The sequence below is a fragment of the Acanthochromis polyacanthus genome, chromosome 6 (genome assembly GCF_021347895.1).
Source record: "Acanthochromis polyacanthus isolate Apoly-LR-REF ecotype Palm Island chromosome 6, KAUST_Apoly_ChrSc, whole genome shotgun sequence".
Lineage (NCBI taxonomy): Eukaryota > Metazoa > Chordata > Actinopteri > Pomacentridae > Acanthochromis > Acanthochromis polyacanthus.
In genome coordinates, this window is record NC_067118.1 from 34968815 (window position 1) to 34991472 (window position 22658).

General features: G+C 41.7%; 1 protein-coding gene across 2 annotated transcripts in view; it reads right to left on the reverse strand.

Moving 5' to 3' along the window:
- Nucleotides 1-22658, reverse strand: part of cacna2d3a (calcium channel, voltage-dependent, alpha 2/delta subunit 3a) — a 127163-nt gene that overhangs the window by 83926 nt on the left and 20579 nt on the right. For both annotated transcript variants that reach the window (XM_051949245.1, XM_051949244.1), the window contains exons 3-4: nucleotides 14710-14826; nucleotides 318-377 (exon numbers count right to left, since the gene is read on the reverse strand). In XM_051949245.1, coding sequence (XP_051805205.1) covers nucleotides 318-377; nucleotides 14710-14826 — 177 coding nt within the window. The remainder of the gene's footprint in view (nucleotides 1-317; nucleotides 378-14709; nucleotides 14827-22658) is intronic.

Genomic DNA, 22658 nt, shown 5'->3' on the forward strand with positions numbered 1-22658 from the left:
ACAACATACCTATATGTCTGTATGCATTGTGTGTGTGTGTGTCGGTACGACTGCTTCAGCAGTACTGTGAAGATCTCAGAGTGATAAACTACACAAAATTACTAGAAAGAGTTGCACTCTAACATTAAATTTTAAAAGAGAAAACACTATTCAGCGTCGTTGAGCAAAACAGTCTCCCCATCTGTGCCCTCCTGTGTTTACAGAAATCCCTTGTCATCTGCTGGACCTTTTTTTTGTCTTACTGAGGATCAATCACACAAGCATTGGCATCTGTAGGATGAATTATTGTCACTGTAAACGCAGACATACACACTCACCTGTAGGTTTGGATCCTCCCTGTGCTGCAGGTGGGCTTCCTCCGCCGCCTCTACCAGCCTCTGCAGGAGGGCAGGAGAAATATAACAGCTTTAGTGTGAAACCGAATTGATTAGTGAGTCAAAAATAATAGACAGAGAAACGTACATACAGAAAGTGGCTTTACAACTGGCTTTATAAGTACCCCTGAGCACTAGAGCAACATTATTCCCCTCAGGACACACACAGACACAGATAGCAGACAGACATTTGGTCGTCTCGAGAAAAGAGGCTATTTTCCTAAATGGTTCAGCAGTAGAGGTAATAACTGCCTCGGGTTCTTTGGACACTATAACAAACTCCATCATCAGTCCATGCTGTTTTACACATGCAGTTTCTCTCACACACACACACACTCAACAACATGCATACACACACACACACACACACACACACACACACACACACACACACACACACACTTCATCATCAGCCTCTTGCTGCTACCGTCTGCTGTGTAGGCCTGGAGTGTGGTGTGGGTAACTGTGTACCTTTGAGTCAGCATTACGCTGTCCTTCTCTCGCTTTCTTTTTCCCTCTCGCTTATGGGAGCTATCATCTTTTGAAAATAGCTGTTTGTCAAAAGCATGATGTAACTATCTTCTAATGAAAGATAATCACAGAGGACTGCAAGGGGAGTCAAAACTACTGAGTTCACAATTTTAAAATAAACAGAAAAGCAGGACATTTTTACCTTTTCAGAAGATAGAGCTACTGAGTGTTCACTTCTCAAATTGATAAATAATTTCTGCACTAGTCAGTCTATTTGTAAGGCTACTTCAGAAAGACTCCTTCAGCATTGGTATGCTTCATTGTTTTGTAAATTGAAGTTTATAAAAGTGACTTTTTCTGCGTATCAATTTGCACTTAGTAACTTATAATGACAAAGCAAAAATGTATGCGTTTTATTTTGTTGTTGTTTTTCTTTACAAATTCCCTACAAAGCAATAACTGAAATCTCACAGTTACAAACATCCTCAGATCCATGATGCGGCATTGTGCAGAAATCACTTTGGCGACTTCTTGGGTAAGTCTCATCTGGCTTTGCATTCCTGGATTTTGAGTTTATCCTTTTCCTACCTGGCAGATTCTGTCAAGCTTCATCAGAGTGAATGGGAAGCATCTGTGAACTGCTATCTCCTGGTCTCTCCACAGATGCTCTGTGTAAGTCTGGGCTTTGGCTGGTCCACTCAAGGACAGTCAGAGCTGTGTTCTGAAGCCACTCTGTTGTGGTCTGAACTTTATGCTTCAATTCACAAATCAGCTGAAAGGTGACCCATCTCGGGGTGCCTGTATAGCTCATCGGGTTAAGCGGGTGCCCCATGTACAGGGGCTGGTCTCCGACGTAGCGACCTGGGTTCGATTCCTGCTCGCGGCCCTTTGCTGCATGTCTCCCCCCTATTTCCTGTCTACCTTCACTGTTACTATCTAATAAAGCTGAAAAAGGCAAAAAAAAAAGGTGAACCGTCTCCCCAGTCTTAGGTTACCTGCACTCTGGAGCAGGTTTTCTTCAAGGACCACTCCATGTTTAGCTGCATTCATTCTCCCTTCTCTCCTTGTCATTGTTGTTGAGATAACCCCGTATAGGGTGCCATCTTTTAAATGAGGTCTGACCAAGGACCTACTTGTTTGTCACTAAGAGTTATATTCCTGTACAACTCTAACCTCCTGGTCCCACCGGATTCAAGCTCTGGTCTACTGGGTCAATGTCAGTACCTGACATATGCCACCATCCTCCCCTCCTCCCTACTTTGTGGCTCTTTTAAACTAGAAGTCTTTTTCTGTTGCTTAACGGTCTGAAACTACATCTATTCCAGAACAAACATTTCTCTCAGACATGTACATTGGAATTGCAGTTTAGTTGTATAGGAATGCAATTTTGTGGAAACAGGTTGGTAAGTTTGGCCTGCCAGCCAATTCTAGCAACACTCTGCTGGTTGCAAACTTTTTCCATTTAACAGTTATGGGGGACTCTGTGTTCCTAAGAACATTAAAAGTTTTAGAAAGGTTTTTACCCTTGCTCTAAATTATGGCCCACCACAATTTTATCGTGGAGCTCTACAGAGAATTCCCTGAATTTCATGACCCAGTTTTAATACACAGTGTGAATAGTAGAAGTTTATTTACAAAAGTGTGTGGCTTTCTAAACTATATCCAATCCATTCAGTTTGCCACTGGTGGATTTACTGAAGTTCTAGACACAACTCAAGGATAACTGAGTTGAAATTAAAACTACAACATAATGAAATGTGCAAAAAGTGAAACCCTCAGAAGGCTTTCTGAAGTGACTGTTTTTTAAGCGTGTTCATGAGAGTGAGGTGCAGTTCGAAGGGTAAGTTTCGTTACACACAGAAACGTAGAGATAAACACAATGCATTCATGATACATTTACATACTGGACATTTACGTCTTTGTATCTGATCCCTAAGTGGTTGTCGTGAAGCAGATGATTTTGGAGGCACTCTGACGGTTGTTTGTGCTGGAGATGGCCAATGTGATTAAGAAGCAGCAAGAAGAGTGCATCAGCAGGATATGTATTATGTTTTTAACAAGCAACCACAGGAGATGGGAGGCTACAGGGAGGGATCTGGTCTGTGCGTATGACAGAGTCCAAGATATTTTAAGTTGCTTGACTTGTCCAAGGGCTGCACAGTGGAATAGTGGTTAGCACTTTCGCCTTGCAGCAAGAAGATCCCTGGTTCGAGTCCCGGCCTGAGCCCGGGATCTTTCTGCATGGAGTTTGCATGTTCTCCCTGTGCATGCGTGGGTTTTCTCTGGGTACTCCGGCTTCCTCCCACAGTCCAAAAATATGCTGAGGTTACGCTGAATGTGAGAGTGATTGTTTGTCTGTATATGTAGCCCTGCGACAGACTGGCGACCTGTCCAGGGTGTCCCCTGCCTTTGCCTGAGTCAGCTGGGATAGGCTCCAGCACCCCCCACGACCCTAGTGAGGATAAAGCGGTGTATAGAGAATGGATGGATGACCTGTCCAACTGTCTCACCAGTGGGTTAAGCTAAGTGAGAGCCAAAGAGCAGTTCTTTAAATGTATCTACTTTCAGCTAGAGGAACGTGTCAGTGCACTATTCTGTTAAATGGGAAGTTTAGAGTTGAGAGGCTTTTGCATAGTTATCATCGTTCAGCAGTCTAAGTATAGCTGAGGATTGAGAACTGAGGGCACAGCCTTGAGGAGCTCTGTTATTGGTGATGATGGTTTAAAATAAAACTGTGCCAGTCCTTACAGCCGTGGTCTCAAAGGAGGAAATAAAGGTAGGCAAAAAACTCAAAGCATATAACAATAATTAATGCCAAATAGCATCATTGACAATACGTGTGGCTGATTTCATGAAATGATATAAATGACAATCACGAAAGATTCCAAAAAAAGATTTACTCTTGTGCCGACGTGCACAGTATCATCTGGAGCAAACAACATTTTGCACGTTTTTCAAAATAAATGCAACATTTTGTAAAGGTTTTTGATTTTTTTTCCCTTGGTACGGGCTAAAGGTGAAGAACCAGGAGGAAGCTTGTTGAGTCTTGAGTGTCAACTTGACTCACAGGCATGTCTCACTCACAAACACTTCTTTCTCCTTCCAAATGTGACACGCATGGCGTGATCTCATTGCAAGTAATTTCTCTCTTTCACAGCTGGTCCTGGTATCTATGAATTTTGGTAATGGACTTCCATTTCAAATTTCCATTCAAATGGCTTTACCGGTAAAACTACTGCAATCAGCCAGCTTATTTCAGCCGAGCCATGTGTTAGTGTGTGTGTGTTGTGCTGCTGCTGTGTGTGTAAGCAGGCTGCTTTGGGAAGCGAACACTGTAATCTAGAGTCTGGCCAATCATTTCCTTCACCATAGCAACACACCTGGCCATTGCATATTGTTGCATATCATTGTGCTCTTGGTTCCTTTCAGCTATTGATTCATGTATACATTTGTGCCGCTTCTTTCCAGGTGTCTAAGAGGCCAAGAGAGAGAAGAGCAAGGCAGACAGGGCCCGGACTTGTTCAGATGTTTTTTTCCCGAATGAGGCAAAAAGCTCTTATGCCTATGTGAATGTGGTTCACGCATATGTGCATGTGTGCGTCCGGCCATTGAGAGACACCACAAAACCTCAGGTGCATCCGCTGGAAATCCACAACAAAGCACACTATAGGAGCAAACAAAGATAAGGACGGTAGAGGGAAAAAAAGGGAGGATGAGAGAGGAATGAGAGACTAACATTCTCTAAAGGTCTGAACACTTAGCCTCACACTCCCGACGAAATGTCAGATGCTGCCTGTGAAGTCGGCATCGATAGAAACACACTTTTTAGCATTTGTGAGTGGGTAATGGCGTGTTCTTCTGTGTGCATGTGGGAGCGTTAATCTGTTTCGCAGATGACATGTGCAGGTATTAGCCGTCTGACCTATTCTACTGATGCATTTGCAAATGCCAATCATTAAGTGCGTGAATATGCAAGTGTGAATGTATGAAGTCTGGCTGAATTTCAGTACATGAAAATGCATATATATCAATATACAGCTGTGAAGTGACCCGAAAAGATTTGTCACATTGGGAATTACTTCCTCTCCTATGACTCAAAATTGAGCCTATTAATCTGTCACACGCAAGAAACAATTGACTTTAAGCATTGCAAAGCATTACATCATCTCATGGAAGACATTCAGGAATACATGGCCAAAGATAAGTCCATCTCTGCTGCACTCTGCTGAACATTCAAACACTTGATTTCCACCTGCGGATAATCTATTCTGGCATATTATTCATGTAGTGTAACTTACCATGCAGGAAGATGGGAGTTAAAGCTCCAGGGTATAAATAACTTACATAGTGGCAGGAAGTTTTTCAATCAGAAAAACAGATTAGAGATAAGTAGATACTACTCACTTGTGTGAATTCCAATCCCACCATATCACCAAGATGAACACTCCAGGTGGTGTGTTTGTCTTTGTGTGCATGTTGTGTTGCTGTGGGCAGAAGCAAGTGCGCGCACCGTCTGACTGCATGCGTTCCTGTGTGCCTCGCAGAAATTTAAATGAGCCTGCCATGTCTTTTTGTCAATAAGTGGTCCTGCCAAAGAGTATGATGCAGTTTAAAAGGGGAGAGAAATTACTTTTCTTCTTGAGTCATTCTATCGAGGCTTGGGCTTAGTATGAGTTGACAGCAATAATTAAACTGACACAGTCAGAGAGGCAGGTCCTGTTGTCTCTTTGAAAACAGATGCACGCTCGAATACAATCACATTCACAAGTGTTCACCGTAGCTGACAGGGTAAAAGCTAAATACACAGGGCTAACAAGACTTGCTCTGGTAACTAGATGAGATTTGTTCGCTGTGGAAGAAGAGCCGAGCTTCCTCACCTGATTGTAGAAGCCTAATACGTTTCTGTGCTGCTCTAAGGCGCTTTGCTTCTCGGCACAAACCTGATTAGACTTCATCCAAGGTCAGGACTCATTTTCTCTTAATTCCCTCAGGTTCAGTCTTTTTGTTGATTTGTTTGTAGCCTTTAAGTCACATCACAACAATGTATGTTAACAAGCAACCCAGTGCTTGGATTTCTGCTGTCATGTTGGCTGAGTATATTACAGAGGTGGCTCATCAATTTTGGCATATGAAGCAGTGATTAACAGAAATGGAATGTAAAAATCAGCTACATTTGACAACTGACTGCTTGTCCTAATTGCTGTGTATTGCTTGTAAAAAAAAAGAAAAGAAAAGTAAGCTTCATGAACAAAGGACCACATTGCTAACTTTAAACTGACATGAAGCACATCACATGCTTTCAGTATGGTGTGCAGCTGCCCATGCAAACTACATAATTCTGCTTGCAGTATGAATACCACGAGGACGTATTGCTACATCATAATGTTGCACCTTAAGCTTTGACTGTCATGCTCAAATAATCCATATGTCGCAATATAGTGCAAAAACAGCAGTCATTTATCTTTGTGGTCTGTGTTTCAGCTTGTTTAAGAATATGTGACATATCTTTTCCTACAGAAGGGATTGTGTTTCAAAATGTCCAGAAAAGCATGCTGACTTAAATACTGCAAAATGTGACCGAATGCAATATGACATTCTTTCATTTTGGGCAAACTGCATTTAACGTACTATGTATTGGGACACTTTAAATGTTCTCTGATATGCGTTTAATTTGGCAGTATGGTACTGGAATGCACAATGTGCTTCATGGACAGGTAGATTTCAACCTGTTTTTCCTATTGCTCAACTGATGTTTTGTTTAAAAGCACTGCTTTCCTGTTTTGAATCAACTGTACAAGTCTTTGCACACTTTGGTAAAGAAGATTGACAGTAAATCTAACAAACTGCAGCCTGCAATCACTACCACAACATTGTGTGGGTCCCCTTCTGTTGGGTGCAGTTTAAGCATGAATCTAGAGCAGTCAGTCAGCAGCCAGTTAAAGTTCTCCTCTGCTGCAGCAGTCAGGCAGGTTAGTCTCATCATATCTAAGTCTCAGTTTGTCAGTTTATTTTGCAATTCAGAGAAGCTTACATTTAGGGTTTTATGCTTACATGAAATAGTGTGTGGTGGATAGAAGGGTCAGGAAATGGTTTGAGTCCCAAGCCAAAAGTAAATTAATATATTGTATTTATAATGTCGACCACGTCAAAGTCCTTAAAGGCAAGTCTTGTCACTCGGCAGGCATTTTGGCAACGGGACCCATGTATGCACACAGTTTCATGACGCCATGCATTGTTCGTGCAACGACACGATTGGCTGGACGCTTCCTGGTTTGACTGTAACAAAGAAGAAGTTTTGCTTTTTAGGAGGCGTGGCAGAGGTGAGTCTCTTTTTTTTTTGTAACATTTCTGATCTTTCCTGTCTTATTATTTTCAATATTTAAATATTAACTTTGGCTTAGGCAACAAAATTATGTGATTGGATTTAGGAGGGACTGATGTTCACTTAAAAAAAAAAAAGAGTATTTCATGTTAGAAAGTCTTTCTGACAACAGCCCCGAAGGCAAAATTCTCCCTTGTGCATTAGTTTCCCCAAAACTCACCAGATGTGAACATTTAAGGACTTATAATTCAAAATCTTCTTCTGGGAGAGTATGCCCCCAGAACTCCTTAGCCTCCTTAGGATTACAATTTCATGCTTGACACTCTGCTTCACCCACCAGCTGCCACTGATATGTTAACACAGGAAAGATAATATACTAGTATAAGACATATATTTTGTCCTAAAGGAAAGAAAAGTCCAAAATGTACAAGAAATTTGCTAACAATTAAATCAGCAATGACAAAATATCTGTGTTTTGAGAAACATTGCTGAAATTTTATTGAGACTCATGTCTTGACATGGTAAAAGGTTAGGTTTAGGCATCTTAAGTGTGATCCGTCTTGATGTAGCTTCACTGAGCTTGAAATCTCAGTCTTACTTTTCAAGCATTTCCCCATTTGTACATAGCAAATTAAAGTGATGCCTTCCCCCCTCAATTAAGCTCAATTTGTGTTTCCAGCTCATCATTTTTCATCCCACCCATTTCCACCCTCCCAGTCCATTTTTCTGACATTTGCACTCATCTACTCCCTTTTCATCATCTGACATCCTGTGATTATGATTTGCCTGACAAAGGATTCAGATTGTTTGCACTTTCAAAAGTTCATAAACGATCCCCCTCATTTAACTGTCAGCTTGATTGGCTTATTGTTGTTCTTGCACCCTGCGTGCTGTGCGGTGGGTTTCCTGACGGCTGAAGCCGCTGACCTTAGCAAATGTCTACTCATTATGGATGCAACACTAAAGCTGTGAAAGTTAAAGAAGGCTGTCATATACAGCTGAGCTATGCTAACAGCCGCTGAGAGAGAAGCAGAAGACGGGCGGATGAGGAGGGGGGTCACATACATTATTGACTGGTAGTGGACGTTTTTTTAAGCAGGACATTAAGCCTTGCCTCGGCACATTCCCTCTACCAAAAGGAGGGGAGGGCAGTGGCCTGAATCTGAATGTTCTCCTGAGGTAACCCAGAACAAGACCACAGCAACTATGGTTCTAAATAGACTCGCATTTAAAAAAAAAACATTCCCAGGGGTCCTGTGTGCTGTTGCTTTAGCACACATTTGTACTTCAGGGTCCAACTTAACTTTTCTTTTCTCTCTGTAATCCCTTTTGGAGTCGTAATTTGTTGGAGAGATCTGAACATTTTGCCCTGAGAGTAGCAGAGCTGCTACTTAGTGCACAACCACAGCAGCTCAAATTTGTCAAGCGCAGAAATACAATACTGCTCTAGATCTAAATCTGCACTATTTCTCAGCGCTGTCTGTGTGTAGATAGTGACTTCAGCCCTTTTTTCCCCACATCTATATATTTTTGAAAATGTGAAATATCAGTTTGACCTTACATATACAAATAAAGTAAGCCAATGCACTTGAATAAGTTGTTGATGTATAGCTGTTGTAACAGGAAATGCTAAGTAAGCCTTGGCCTACTGGAGGGCAGGTCCTGGGGGTCTTGGTGGTGCCAGAGGTCTGAGTGAGGCTGAGTGGGATTGGCTTGGGTCATCCTATCAATAGCACTAGGGACAGCAATTAATATTGTCAAATCAGCCGGCAGAGAGTTGCAGCATCAACAAAACAGAAAAGTGCTCTGTGACACTTAGCTTCCTCTGTTTTGCACGTTTAGATCAGGTACAAGCCAAGAAGACAGAACATGGTGGAGAGACAGACACAAAGGGAAAGTTGTGGGGATGAAGGGAAGGAGAGTACTTTGATATAAAAAGCCCCAATAATCAATACTTGACAGTTCTCAGCAGTTCTGCTGACTGAAAGGGAATATGAGGTGCTTAACCCAGCCCCGCCACCACACTCCTCTGCTCTCATATTTCCTCTTTCTTCATGTTGTTTTATTTCAGGCTTAGACTGACTTTTGACTTCTCTTTGGCTCCTGACATTTACCTTTCCCATCCTTCCTGGCTACATGCTCATTTCAGCATTCTAGAAAACAATTCCATCCCTCTCACTTTGATTTCTTGGTGACAGAAAAATAGCCAGAGAGGACACAAAAAGAAAGAGACTATCACTGTCCTGACATCTACTGGCAGGCCCTGCCTTGTCATTAGTGGCCATCAGTCTGAGCAGGAACACACATGGACACACACACAGATGTGACAGTGATCTGAGACTGAGGATGGCTAATGAAATGAGGGAGATGATGGGTGCAGGGCAATGAGCTCAGCATGACAGCTGGTGTGCCAGAGAAGACCACACCAATGTACAGTCCCCATTAGAACTAACTAGGCAAAATTGGGGTTAAGCAAGTTTGTTTCCATTTTCTATTTTTGTCTAACTTCACATCCGACTAATACAAACTGAAGACAAATAAAATTATGTGTTTCTGTCCATCTGTTTTTTGTACATTCTACATTTACAGTGAAAATATTGTAGATATTTACACTTTATCAATAAAAAAGGAAGTGTGAAATAAGAAAGAGATATCAGAACAAGAAGGGGGATTAAGACTTGTAAAAAGCTCCTAAGTGCAATAAATAAAACAAAAAAAATGTCTTTTTCTTCATATTTTCAGCCTTAATTGCATAGTGTTCTTTTAATTGCACAATGTTGTTGCACAGTTTGCTTCTGCTGTGGCTTAATAGCTACTGACATGAGAACTAGTAGCAATATTTCAGATGCATTCACCTCCTCATAGTCATAGCAGTGAATGGAAATGCAAATTAATTTGAAGTTTTTTGCATGCTTGGACGGAAATGTGGGTATTGTGCGGCTTTCTGACATTGAAGTGGGTCCTGTTTTTGTAGTTTTGCTAAGACTTTACTTAGAAGAAGTGTGGACACTTCAAAATGTCAGCAATATTCCTTAATTGCACAGCAAACTTATGTGCGTGTGGGAAAATTTTAACTGGACTTTAGTCTGTAATTGCTGGTATAATGTTATGATAAAGTGACAGCCAAAACTACAAAAACAAGACCCAAGTTTTAATATACCAGAAGTAAATGTGGACATTTTTCAAGTAAACAGAGGAAATGCATCTCTATTCAAATTATCTCCTGCAGAGAACGAGTTGTGGCACATCGCTGAAATGCTAAATTTGGGATTGAAATTCACTGTGCATGTCAGCAAATGAAAATTAAAGTTCAGAGGAGGTTTTGCTGGCAGAGAAATTTCATTTAAAATCCTGTGTGTGCTTTTTTATTTGCAACATACACCGGTATAGACTTCCCTCTATTCGACACTGGTAATCATGTTGAGGACTACAGAGGCGTAGCTGCCACAGGTAAATGATATCAGCAGGTACAGAGCAGAGACCGAATGCCATTACAGGAGAAACAGCCCTAGCAGCAAGGCATCCACTCTGCTTTGAAGTGCATTTGTCACATGAAACACAGCCGTGCTTGACTTCAAAGAGAGCATTACAATAGCTCCACGCCTTTCAACTTTGATAACAACATGTTCAATGTTTCTTTAACCGTCTGCTGTTGCCACCATTTTCCACCAGCAGACAAGCTTCGTCTTTTTTTTTCTGAAGCGATAGAACGACGAGCGAGAGGAGCTGCTGTCTGCGAGACAACGATAATATCCCACTGACTCAGGAGCTGATGAAGGTAACAGTAATTAAAAAGTGACAATGGTGAGCTAAGATGATTGCTGAGCCCAGGAATAAACATACAAACACACACAAATGTCTATGGATTTATGGCACATACACAAAAGCTGCACATGCTGCCGTGGCCTGTGTCCTTCGCGTGCACATGTTTATTACAAAGCACTGTTTGATTGGCCTTTCTATCTTATCTGCAATAATGGAATTGCAATTAAATTGGCTGGAGCACCTACAAGAAGCAAGTGTTCCTGCCCAAAGTTTTATTTTCTGCCAGACAGCGGGGACGCTGTACCTGCCACAATGGCATGGCGATGATAAGAGAAAGAGAAGAGTGATATGAACACAATCAAATGGCAATTGTAAATGCAATTATACGCATATGCATACACTCTGCCACTCTCTAACTCTTCACAGAGCCACGTACAAAATCTGCACGAAGCTTTAATTGGCCTTGTTTCACAGCAGACAATTTCACGTGTCATAGCAGGAAAAGCATATGTGTATTCCTGATGGCTGCACACCAGGGGAAATCTTACTTTTGTGAATGCTGGTTTGCAATCACAAGTTACTGGAACACTTCATGGAAATGAGTCAACATTAATGTTAATAATTCACCCTCTGCTGTTCCTGCTGTGATATGTCAAAATATCTGCTGTGAAAAAAGGTCTACTCAATGTATTAAAATCATTAAAATATTTCTCTTTTCAAACCAAAAGCATTGTGTTAACACGCGAAATCCAAAACACTCTCTCCTGAAGCACACTTAATGAGCAGCGACATCAACGAGCAAACACATTTAAAGGTGCACCGTTTTACAGCCGCAGAGGCTGCCGTCTCTTAGCAGGTGGCGTTGTGCGATAAAGAGGGAGAAATCGACGCAGAGACAAGGAGATAAAGCCGCATTGACGGACAGGGGAGAGCGTCTGCACGGAAATTGAATCGCTGAAGCGCCACATATACTTTAGGAAAAAGCAGAGAGATGGGAAGAGGCGGAGTAGAGAGGGATGACACAGACAAAGGAGGGAGGGATGCTTAAGGAGAGCTGCCGGAGTGCACACTAGGCCAGACAGATGAGAGTTTTGGTAATAAAAGCGGAGTGAAATTGGAGCAAGATGGAGAGGAAGTAGGGAAAAGGGGCTAACGGACGTTTCTATTATGTGTTTGCGACGAACAATTCATCACAAGGCCAATTGTCAGTGTTGAAAATGACAAAGGCAGAGGTGAAGTGGAACAAGCACCTCACAAGGGTTAAATTCCCCATAGATGGGTGCATGGGACCGCTCCTCACTGCATCACTTTCTTCGCATTTCTTTCCTCTAACACTTACTTTTCTCTTCCTCCCAATAGTCCATCACCCTGGTGACCAGTGTTTCCTCTCATCTCACATCAACCCCTTTAACTTTTACTCTGAACACACACATGAATGCACACAAGCACACAAAGCCCCCTGAGATGTACAATTATCAGGCATCCAGCATCCAGGCAGGGACTTTAGGGAAGCCATTAGCTAACAGAGTCCCCACATCCCCGGGGGTCTGACGCATTCTCAAGGAGATGGCACACAGACATTACTAGACTCAATACATCTGATCTCACTGCTCAATGAAAATTACTCTTGTCAACAAGTGGATTTATTAGGCATTTATGAGTGGCTGACAAGACAAGGCTTTCTGAAATGAAAAACAATGGCACTTACATAACATTAAATAAGATTAATCCTGATTTAGAAAACACACGGCATTGATTTAATTAGAAAACAATGTTTGTTATTATTAGGCAACTGATTAAGTCCTTTCTTTTCAATTGCAAGAGTTCATAACAGTAGCAAAATTCAATTAGAACCTTGCTTCCATGCCAACAATCACTGGTAAAGAGTAGGAGTCATATTTGTGAAATGCCAGATGACTCATATTAGCATGAATTAGTTCATCTTTTCTACATGCTTCATGGAGACGACTGCGCATGTGGTGGGTAGAAATGTGGATACTTTCAGAGTGATTCAGGCCATGACCATGCAATCCAAACAGGGAAAGGTAACGTGTATAAGAAAAGAATACAGACACGAGCAAGCTGAAGCACAAAAATGGCTTGTCACTATCTGTTCCCCCTCTCTCTTCCTCCCTCGCTGCCTTTCAGCTTGTATGCTTGAACCAGACTCTCAGAGAGAAATCCAATTTCTGTTAACAGCACCATGTTGTCCTGATAGGATCTATCACCTGCAGCTGGAGCTGAAGCCAGAGAGGCAGTGCACTGTGGACACATTGTGAACTGCACCTGTTACAGCACTGACAAACACACACACATACACACTCAGACATAAAACCACAGACATGCGGTGATGCTCACACACTACATGGACGGATGCTTGAACTTTACAGGTTCATGGATATTAATAGTCATGAGTGAAGTACTCAGATCTTTTAATAAAGTAAAAGCCTAATTAATCCATCCATCCTCTATACACCGCTTTATCCTCATTAGGGTCGCGGGGGGTGCTGGAGCCTATCCCAGCTGACTCGGGCGAAGGCAGGGGACACCCAGGACAGGTCGCCAGTCTGTCACAGGGCTACATATACAGACGAACAATCACACTCGCATTCACACCTACGGACAATTTAGAGTACTCAATGAACCTCAGCATGTTTTTGGACTGTGGGAGGAAGCCGGAGTACCCGGAGAAAACCCACGCATGCTCAGGGAGAACATGCAAACTCCATGCAGAAAGATCCCAGGCCCAGACCGGGATTCGAACCAGGGATCTTCTTGCTGCAAGGCGAAAGTGCTAATCACTACGCCACTGAGCAGCCAGCCTAATTAATGCAGTGTAGAAATCTGCAATTCAAAATTTCACCTGCACAACTGTTAAAAAATAAGTATTATCACAAAAATGTAGTCAAGGAACAAGTAAAGTCTTCAGCATCATCATTATGCAGCAATTTAATGTCGCTGAAATGTTACCTCCAGTCAACCTAACAATGCATAAGTAGGGAATTTATTCTGTATGTAAAACAACTATTGCAACTAGTGATAGATGGCCAATAAATTAGCAGCGTAAGAAGCATAACATTACCATCTGAATTGCAGAAAGTTCCTAAAGCTTATACTCAAGCATGATACTTATGGTCCACCACAGGATACTAATACTGCAGTCTATCCAGTCCACTGTGTTTTAAAGACCAAAAGGGCACCCAAAGAAAACCATTAATCTTGACATGAACACAAAACTGGACCAACACATTAACATGTAACTGTACGAATTCCTTTACTGTTAGTTTAGAGTTTTCTGATAAGGTGTGGTGTGTTTGATCTGAGCTGTTCAATAAGGTGGTACAGACCGATGGGTAGATCACAGCCTCTGTCTGTCTGTCACCTCACCACCGACACCCTCTCCTCCACATATCTCCCTCACACATACACACACCAAATCGAAAATGTGTCTGGTTCTTTGACACTTCAGGACTTCTTCAGACATTTAATGGAGTCAGAGAGGTGGTCAGACGTAAACACTTTACCAAGTGATTTCACCGAGCTCAGATCACTAAATTTAATGATCATTTCTCACGTCTGGAGCAGTAGAAGAACCTTTATAGCATAGTCATTTTTCTGAAATTTTGGTGGTTATAAATGTAACTATATATTTTTTAAAGTGATATTTCTCTGTAGAAACATAAAGATGCAGTTGCTTTGTATTTTGATTTATTTTTCCTAATTCTAAGGGTGGTTTAGTTTAGTGTGATGGATGGCGATTCGGGTAGAAACACATACCTTCATTGCCTGGGCTTTCTTGTGAAACATCTCCTCCATGTTCTCAGCCAGCCTCTTTACCAGCCGCAGCCCATCGATCTCCTCCACCCGTACTGCCCGCTCAAACTCCTTGTATTTCTGGAACAAAGCCACACATCCATGTTAATAGGGTACAGTTCCTGCTACAGTCAAACAACAGAAATGATGCATTTTCATTCTGCCAATCTGCATCAGCTGATTCTGATAAAAAAAACAAAAAAAAACAAATGCCGTAATACACTACATGTCATCGTTCATGCCCCAATATAAACTTGTGCCAATGTTCAATTTCCTATCTGCAGCAATGTCACTTAGTATTGTTCAAATCTGACAAATAACCATATTTCCTTGTAAGAGGAAGTTGATGAGGAAAGAAGATAAACCCACATTCTGTGTCCTATGAGTTTCACATCTTTCACATATACATTATCCATACATTTGGGAATGAGAAAGATATGAAATACAAATTTCGCATCATGTGCAAGTTTAAATAAGTATTTGTTATTCCAACACGCATCTTCTGTACAACAGAATGGACATCCTGATTGAGAGTGGGGTCACAGAATAGAAATCACAAATCAGTAAAAAAAAGGGTGCCCAAGTATCTGGAAAGCACAGAGTTAATGAGGTTACTGCTGCAGGCTGGTATGTTGTCCCACTATTTCTGAAGAGCTTGACAAACTCGGGCGACATTTTAGGGAACAGGAGCACATTATCGGACATGTTCATTCAAAGATTCCCGCAAATGTTTGATGAGTGTATTTAGGCCAAGGTAGGAATGGAACATTTACAGCTGCTACTATAGAAGGTCAGTGGGGAAGACAATTATGGGTGTTAGGATTTTATCTCAATTTTATTGTGCAGTGAGATTTACATCCATCCATCCATTCTCTATACACCGCTTTATCCTCACTAGGGTCGCGGGGGGTGCTGGAGCCTATCCCAGCTGACTCGGGCGAAGGCAGGGGACACCCTGGACAGGTCACCAGTCTGTCACAGGGCTACATATACAGACAAACAATCACTCTCACATTCACACCTATGGGCAATTTAGAGTAATTAATTAACCTCAGCATATTTTTGGACTGTGGGAGGAAGCCAGAGTGCCCAGAGAAAACCCACACATGCACAGGGAGAACATGCAAACTCCATGCAGAAAGATCCCAGGCCCACCCAGGGATTTGAACCGGGGATCTTCTTGCTGCAAGGCGAAAGTGCGAACCAGTACTCCACTGTGCAGCCCGCAGTGAGATTTAAATTGATGAAATGCAGCTATGTTCTTTGTCCATAGCATATCCCTGCCCATACTATCACTCCACCTCCATACAATGTTGACATCTGCATAACCTTAGCCTGTAAGACCCCAAACACTATTTCTTCCATCTGCTCTGTACAGCAGAAAGCAAACAAGGAAAAGGCCCATCCTGCATTTTGATAGTGTTCAGCAAATGTAAGTCGATGCCTACTCGGAGGCGATTATGGCACCTTTTCTGGTTGTGCACACCAACAACTTCATCAGCACCGTCTGTATGTGACCAAAAAACGATTTGTAGAAGGATGAGCTGGATGTGATGACACACGGTCTGTTGTCAAGTGGCAGATTTTCTATTGTACAGTCACCGTACACACGGTGCTACTGTGCCTTTCAAATTAATTTCTCAGGCGACAAATGGTGCAACTATGGACAACTTGCTACAACCGAAAGTGCTGTTGTCGTTCTGTTGTTATCTGTGGCATCCTGTCATCTGAATGAAATAGCATTTTAAGGGGGCTTTTTGGCCAGCCTCCCATGACTTCCACCAGTCATAGCAGTCCCCAGCGCAAATGTAATGCACATGCGTCACTGAATTCACTTCCCTGTTTATTGTTTAAAAATGCAGACATGTCCGATTCTAATGTTTCTCATTTACCAACAAAAATCACTGCTAAAGACCGTGCAAAACAATTCCCTGATCTTCTTCATGAAAGCTGAGGTAAACTGTTTTGCACCTCATGCAATATAGTGGTAGAATACAAATGAAAATACTCGATTGACAAACACTTTCCTATCGCAAAACATATTGGGAGAATGGCTCAAACAAGCGGACCACAGACCAGACAAATCACCGTGACGGAAGCTGTTGCATCCAGATCTGTTGCGAGCACTGAAAGAATGAAGGTAAGTTAGATTAATTAACTGACATGACAAGCTGTGAGCATATGTGTGTCAATGCATGTGTACCAGGATGTGAAATTAGCTTTTAAAGCCACTGACAGATGTCCAAATATGATACATTCAATAGTATATTATCATTTTGTGCCTTAAATCTACCAACCACTTCATGTGAAACCAGTATCTGGCTGGTGCTAATTTCCCACCATGGGGTGTGAGCTTGTGTAAATGGATTGGAATTTGTTACAGAATTAATTTAGAAATAAATACTGTTAAATAAAATGTTGAAACATGTTCTAAAAGCTGAAAAAATTGCAACTTTTTAGCAACTGTCACTGTCTCCAACAATTTCATCGCAACAAATACGCTTAAAACATCACAACTCACATCGCAATGTTTTAGAAAAGCTGCCACAAATTCAGGCATTTTAGGCCCTAACAATTTTGAAAAGGCCCTGCAAAATCCTGGAGGGACTGATATACATATTCTATATACACGGAAGACTAGACACAAAGTATTGCGGACTAAAATTATATTATCAGTTATTCAAAATTAGAAATATAGCTTAGTAGGAGTCGCTTCTTCAAACTAATCTACATATAAACGAAAACCAATCAGCTCAACTGAGAATTATGAGGCAGCTTCAAGTGTTACCTACCACACATTAAGCACTCATGACACACCACTGCCCTCAGTATCTGCACTACACAAAATTTCATTATTCTGCTATAAACCCATACTAGGGTGCTTAGCTTAACCGGCGTCTTAACTGGGGACAGTGACATTCAGTCTTGCTAATTCCACACCCATACATGCCACATTCACTTACACACACACACATGCAGGGCTGATCTGAGCAAAGGGGTATATGTGTACAGCAACAACAAAAAAAAGGACAAGAAAAGAAAACCATTTTTGAAATCTGTGCAAAGCTGCAGGCGGTTGTGTTTCACTCTTGGGGGATTTACCAGAAGATTACCGCCATATCAAATAGCATGCCCTCTCTAATGTTATGCCAACCTGCTTAGACGCATGCTCTTAGCTACCCCTGTACATCAGCACACATGAGGAGCAAGGCAAGGGGAGGCAGATCCCAGTAGGAGGTGGGGAATGGGGACAGAATGGCACACTCAGGTGGCAGATTTTGAATCTAGGCAATCACTGGAACACTGCAGGGCAGAGAAGAATATTTGCGTCATTCCAAAACTTTAGATAAGGGTGAATACTTTTGTTGTAGCAATAGACTGTACATAAAAGATGGACACAGCCTCCAGATCAGAAAAGTGAAACCTAGGCTGATTATGCTACACTTTTGGTGTATTATTTTTAATGGCCAGCAAGGGGTGACTCCTCTGGCTGCGAAAAAAGAAGTCGGATTGTATAGAAGTCAATGAGAAACTGTTACTTTAGTAAACATTTCACTGGTGGTTTTATGTTCTCAATGACAAGTTTCGAGACTTGAACTTTTAAAACTATAATCCCATTGAGGGAAAAACAAATGAGAACGCACTGAATATTCCAAGGCGGGGCTACAACATAAAGTCGCTATCATATGAGGATGCATAGTGTCCTTCAATTCTCACTTAAATCCAGCTCTTGCCCATGATATCTGGTTTTTGGAGACCAACACTGTGATGGCTAAAGGCCAAAGACAAGGCCTTAAAGTTGTCGCCTACCAACTAGTGGGCGCCGTCACAGTCAATGTCCATAATTATAAAGCTTATGGTTGTAGCACAAGGTGACAAATTAAATAAGAGAGACTGAGCAAAATGTTGTATGACTTTAGTGAGCAACAATTAAGATAAGTCAGTTTGTGGTGCAATGTTACAGAAAAAAAAAGGAGAAAAGAGGGCCGCTGATTTGGATCATGGGTTGTTTTTTTGCTAGAATTTGTGCTTACATTTCACGTTCGCTTGCGTGTCTCTGTGTGTGACAGATGATAGGGGCACCCTTGCATTTGTGCCATCTCGACAGAAAGACACAGACAGACAGACAAAGAGTCGGGCAAGAGAGATAAAGAGAAACAAAAAAGCGAGATGGAGAGAGGTAGAGAAGAAAGGCTGTGATAGGGAGAGCAAACACTGTGTGGGTGAAAAGAGATTCAAGAGATGCAAAGGCAGGCAGCAGGATTAGGAATAAAGGGAAGACGAAGAGATGTTAAGGGTGAAAAGTGAGAGTAGAACGCAGAGGAATGGTACGATGGAGGAACAGAAAGAGCATGGAAATATGAAACTGATGTGGGAGGTCAGAGGGCGGGTGAAATGCTATCTCCATCTGGAGAGCTGCAGGAGGACACAAGTAAAAGAAGCCAGGTTAAAGTCCCAACATTACCTTTTTGTAGAATATATTACAACATAAATAGTAAAAATTAAATTCACTGATTTCTACATTCATCATTACAAGCAGCCGGGTTCAAGGAGTTCAAGGACAGAGCCTTAAGGTACAATACTCCTGTGATGCTGCAACGACCATGTGACAGAGAAGTGCTTGGAAAAGGATTAAAATAAGAGCCAGGGTAGATGGGATTTCTTTTGATAGCAATTACAGTGATTAGAGAAAAGAGGGTCTAACTCATCACGGTACTTTTCAAGGAGATGATTGTCCAACTTACAGTATAATGGAAGCTGGCAGGTGAACCTCCTGTTCTGAATAAGTACTTCTTCTACCAGTGGTTATCCAGGAGAGACATTTAAGGACTAGTACAGCGATGAACAACAGGAAGAGACACTGACAGCAAGAAGCCAAGAAAGATTGAATAGAAGGAGGCTCATAAAGGGAAAACACTCACTGTTTGTTTCATCTTTATCTCCATATCATAGCATCAACACTGTGTTCACAGCCATAACACTGAACAGTCTGTGGGTCTTTGAAATGCTGCCGAAATGGCGCATTCACTGCCAAATCCATGCACGCGCCACGGCCAATTTGGAATATCAAATTTCTCTTCAAAAGTACTGGAGCAGCCATCCAAAAAAATGCTTCTGTTTTGCATATGGTAGAGATTGTAAAGAATGAAAGGGAATCCTGTTACAGACACGCACTCCACTTTCCATTAATATGATGCCCATGGAATGTGTCAGCGTCATGTCTGAATAAATACCCTGTTCACTTTTCCATAAAAGTCGTGACAGCAATCTTACCAGGTTGGACCTACTAATAATTACATATCACTTTCAAGAGTATAAGTTTGATCCTGCATGCAGGTGTACGCAGATTCAACATGTAACGGTGTTGGCAGTTTCTTTGATGACTGGTGAGGTCACTTTCTATATATAGATATGTGACAGCATCCATGCACACAATTATTGCGCTACTACTGCAAATATCCTGCTGTGGGACCGTGAAACTGAAAAAAATCTCTGTAATAATAAAAATGATGACAAAAAAGTACTTTGACTTTACCAGATGGATCAGAGTTTTACAGTAAAATAAGATCCTGACAGCTGTGAAGGAGTTCAGGACTCAATCTGAGAACTGCTGTTATCCGGTTATTTAACTGTAGCTTATAAACTGTGACTCTGTGTGAAGTGAAGAAAAATACACAATGTCTTTCCCCTTTATATCTACACCGGTCCTGTCCTCCATGTTGGTAAGCTTCCTGTAATTTGGGTTTAGGGTTTGGTTTATTAGTAATTCAATGGATCCTGATGTGCTGTCCAATGCTGCACCTAAAGAAAATATTGTGAACGTAATGTAGCGCTCTCTCCATCAATGTTGTCGGCATGTCTGCATCGAGCAGTGAGAAACATCACTGTAAAAGTAACCTGTGTCTGAATGAAAGAATGTCGCCACTTTAACACACTGATGAGACTGGCAATGCAATGTATTCACGTCTGAAAAGAGCTTTAGAATTAATTCCTGGGAAGGTTCACTTGAATTACTTTTTAACATCTGTTCAGACAGATTTTCACAAGTTTTATATTTTCTCACCCAAACCTTAGTCGCTCAAACAACAGTCCTGCTAATTAATTGGAGCCTCAAATAACGCAGTCTGTGGCCAATCAAAGTGACTGGCTGATGACTCAGAAGCCAAATCGCAGCGACCGTAACGGTATGAACATCAGAACGCTAATCCCACTGGCTGACTGACAACTGTGGTATGACAGAGGGACAGAAAATCCAGGTTTTAAGCCAATCCTGGTTCCTGGCTAACTGTGGTGGGCTGTTCAAGCTGGCAGGTCAGCAGAGGCTCAAACCTGAACTGGCTTGACAGGCTTCTTCGCTAATTTTCTTTGTCCTTTTTCCCTTTACTGTCTCTCTTGAGCTTCTTCTCCTCCTCTCCAGTTTGTCTATCTTCTTCGTTCCTCTTTCATCTCTTTTCCTCTGTACTGCACCCACTTCCTTGGCTAATTATAAAAATGAATGGGCTGACTTCATGGACGCAGTCATAGCTGAGAATTATTCTCTTTAAAGACATGTTCTAAGTCTCTGCTATTGAATCCAATATATACTTTACGGTGTCACTAAATTCTTTTCCGTAAAACACACTTAACACACATAAGGAAAGCATAGAGTGCCCACGGCTTGAATGGAAGTGTTTATGTGTTGGCAATCATGTTTGTGTGGTCAGTGAGAGGCTAAAAGGGTCCTGCTGACCACAGGCTGTCTGCAGCGCTATGTTCAGTCAGGCTGACCAGAGCAGACCAGGCCCAATTAGCCTGAAGCTATCCTCTTCACATCACATCATCATCACAGGAAAGCCAACTGACATACATCCAGAACCACCATTTCCCAGGAGAGGGGAAAGAAAAGTGTCAGTGGGCTTCAGTGGCAGGAGAAGGATAGCATTTCAGTGAATGAGTAGACAACAGAGGAGTCAGATTCAGGCTGCTGTGTTGCTAATAATCTGCTGCGCTGTGTCCTCAAGCCAGACCTCCTTTCAACTCCAGCACTGCATTTTATTATAAGGTCCTCATGGAATAAGTTTGTGATGTAATGCTACGCTGGGGGAATCTGTTAATGACTGCTAGTCTAGCTGCTTTTTGCTGCTGAGCACAAAAAAACATTTTCTTTACATTTTAGCCAGTGACTCTTAGATCTTCTAGAACTTAATACTCATTTCACCAAGGAACTCTCTACTAACCAGCAAAGGCTGGTTTTGTTTCATATTTTTCACAACCAATAACGAAGCTAAATCCTTCAAAATGCATTCCATCATTTAGCAGGTTAAAGCGATGGAATCTTGTAGACAGGTCAAGTCTATCACCTGCCTGAAGTGCATTCCACCTGCTGAAGACCAGGCAAAGTAGAGCTATAGGTAGGAACAACTGGGGATGCCTATTGGAGACTTCGGGCAGTCATTGTCTTCAAAGAATTTTCCACAAACTATGTAATACGAAGATTTTGTTTGACTTGATGTGCATCTGTCCATTTGGAACCCAAACTCTTTGGCCCCTTTATTGAAGGGACTCTCTCTTCATACAAACAAAACCCCATTCATTTTGAGTTTTTCTTTGTATTAACATCTCAAACATGCTATCACACAACAATCTTTGTTTAATTAGACAGTCTATAAAGTCGAAATAAAGTAAATATCCACACTAAGTGACTGACAATAGCTTAGGATGGTGAATTCAGTGTGTTGCATGTGGTATGAAGTCATACCTTGAAACTGCCCTTTGGAACCAACTCGGCTCTTCCCAATCACTGCAGAGCAGCTCAAATGGAGCGGCTACAGTTTGGGTACTAAACTCTGCTTCTTCAAGCCACAATAACTGTCTGTCCATTAAACCAAATCACCACCCAGTCACAGATGTAATTCTCTCTTAATAAGTTATAC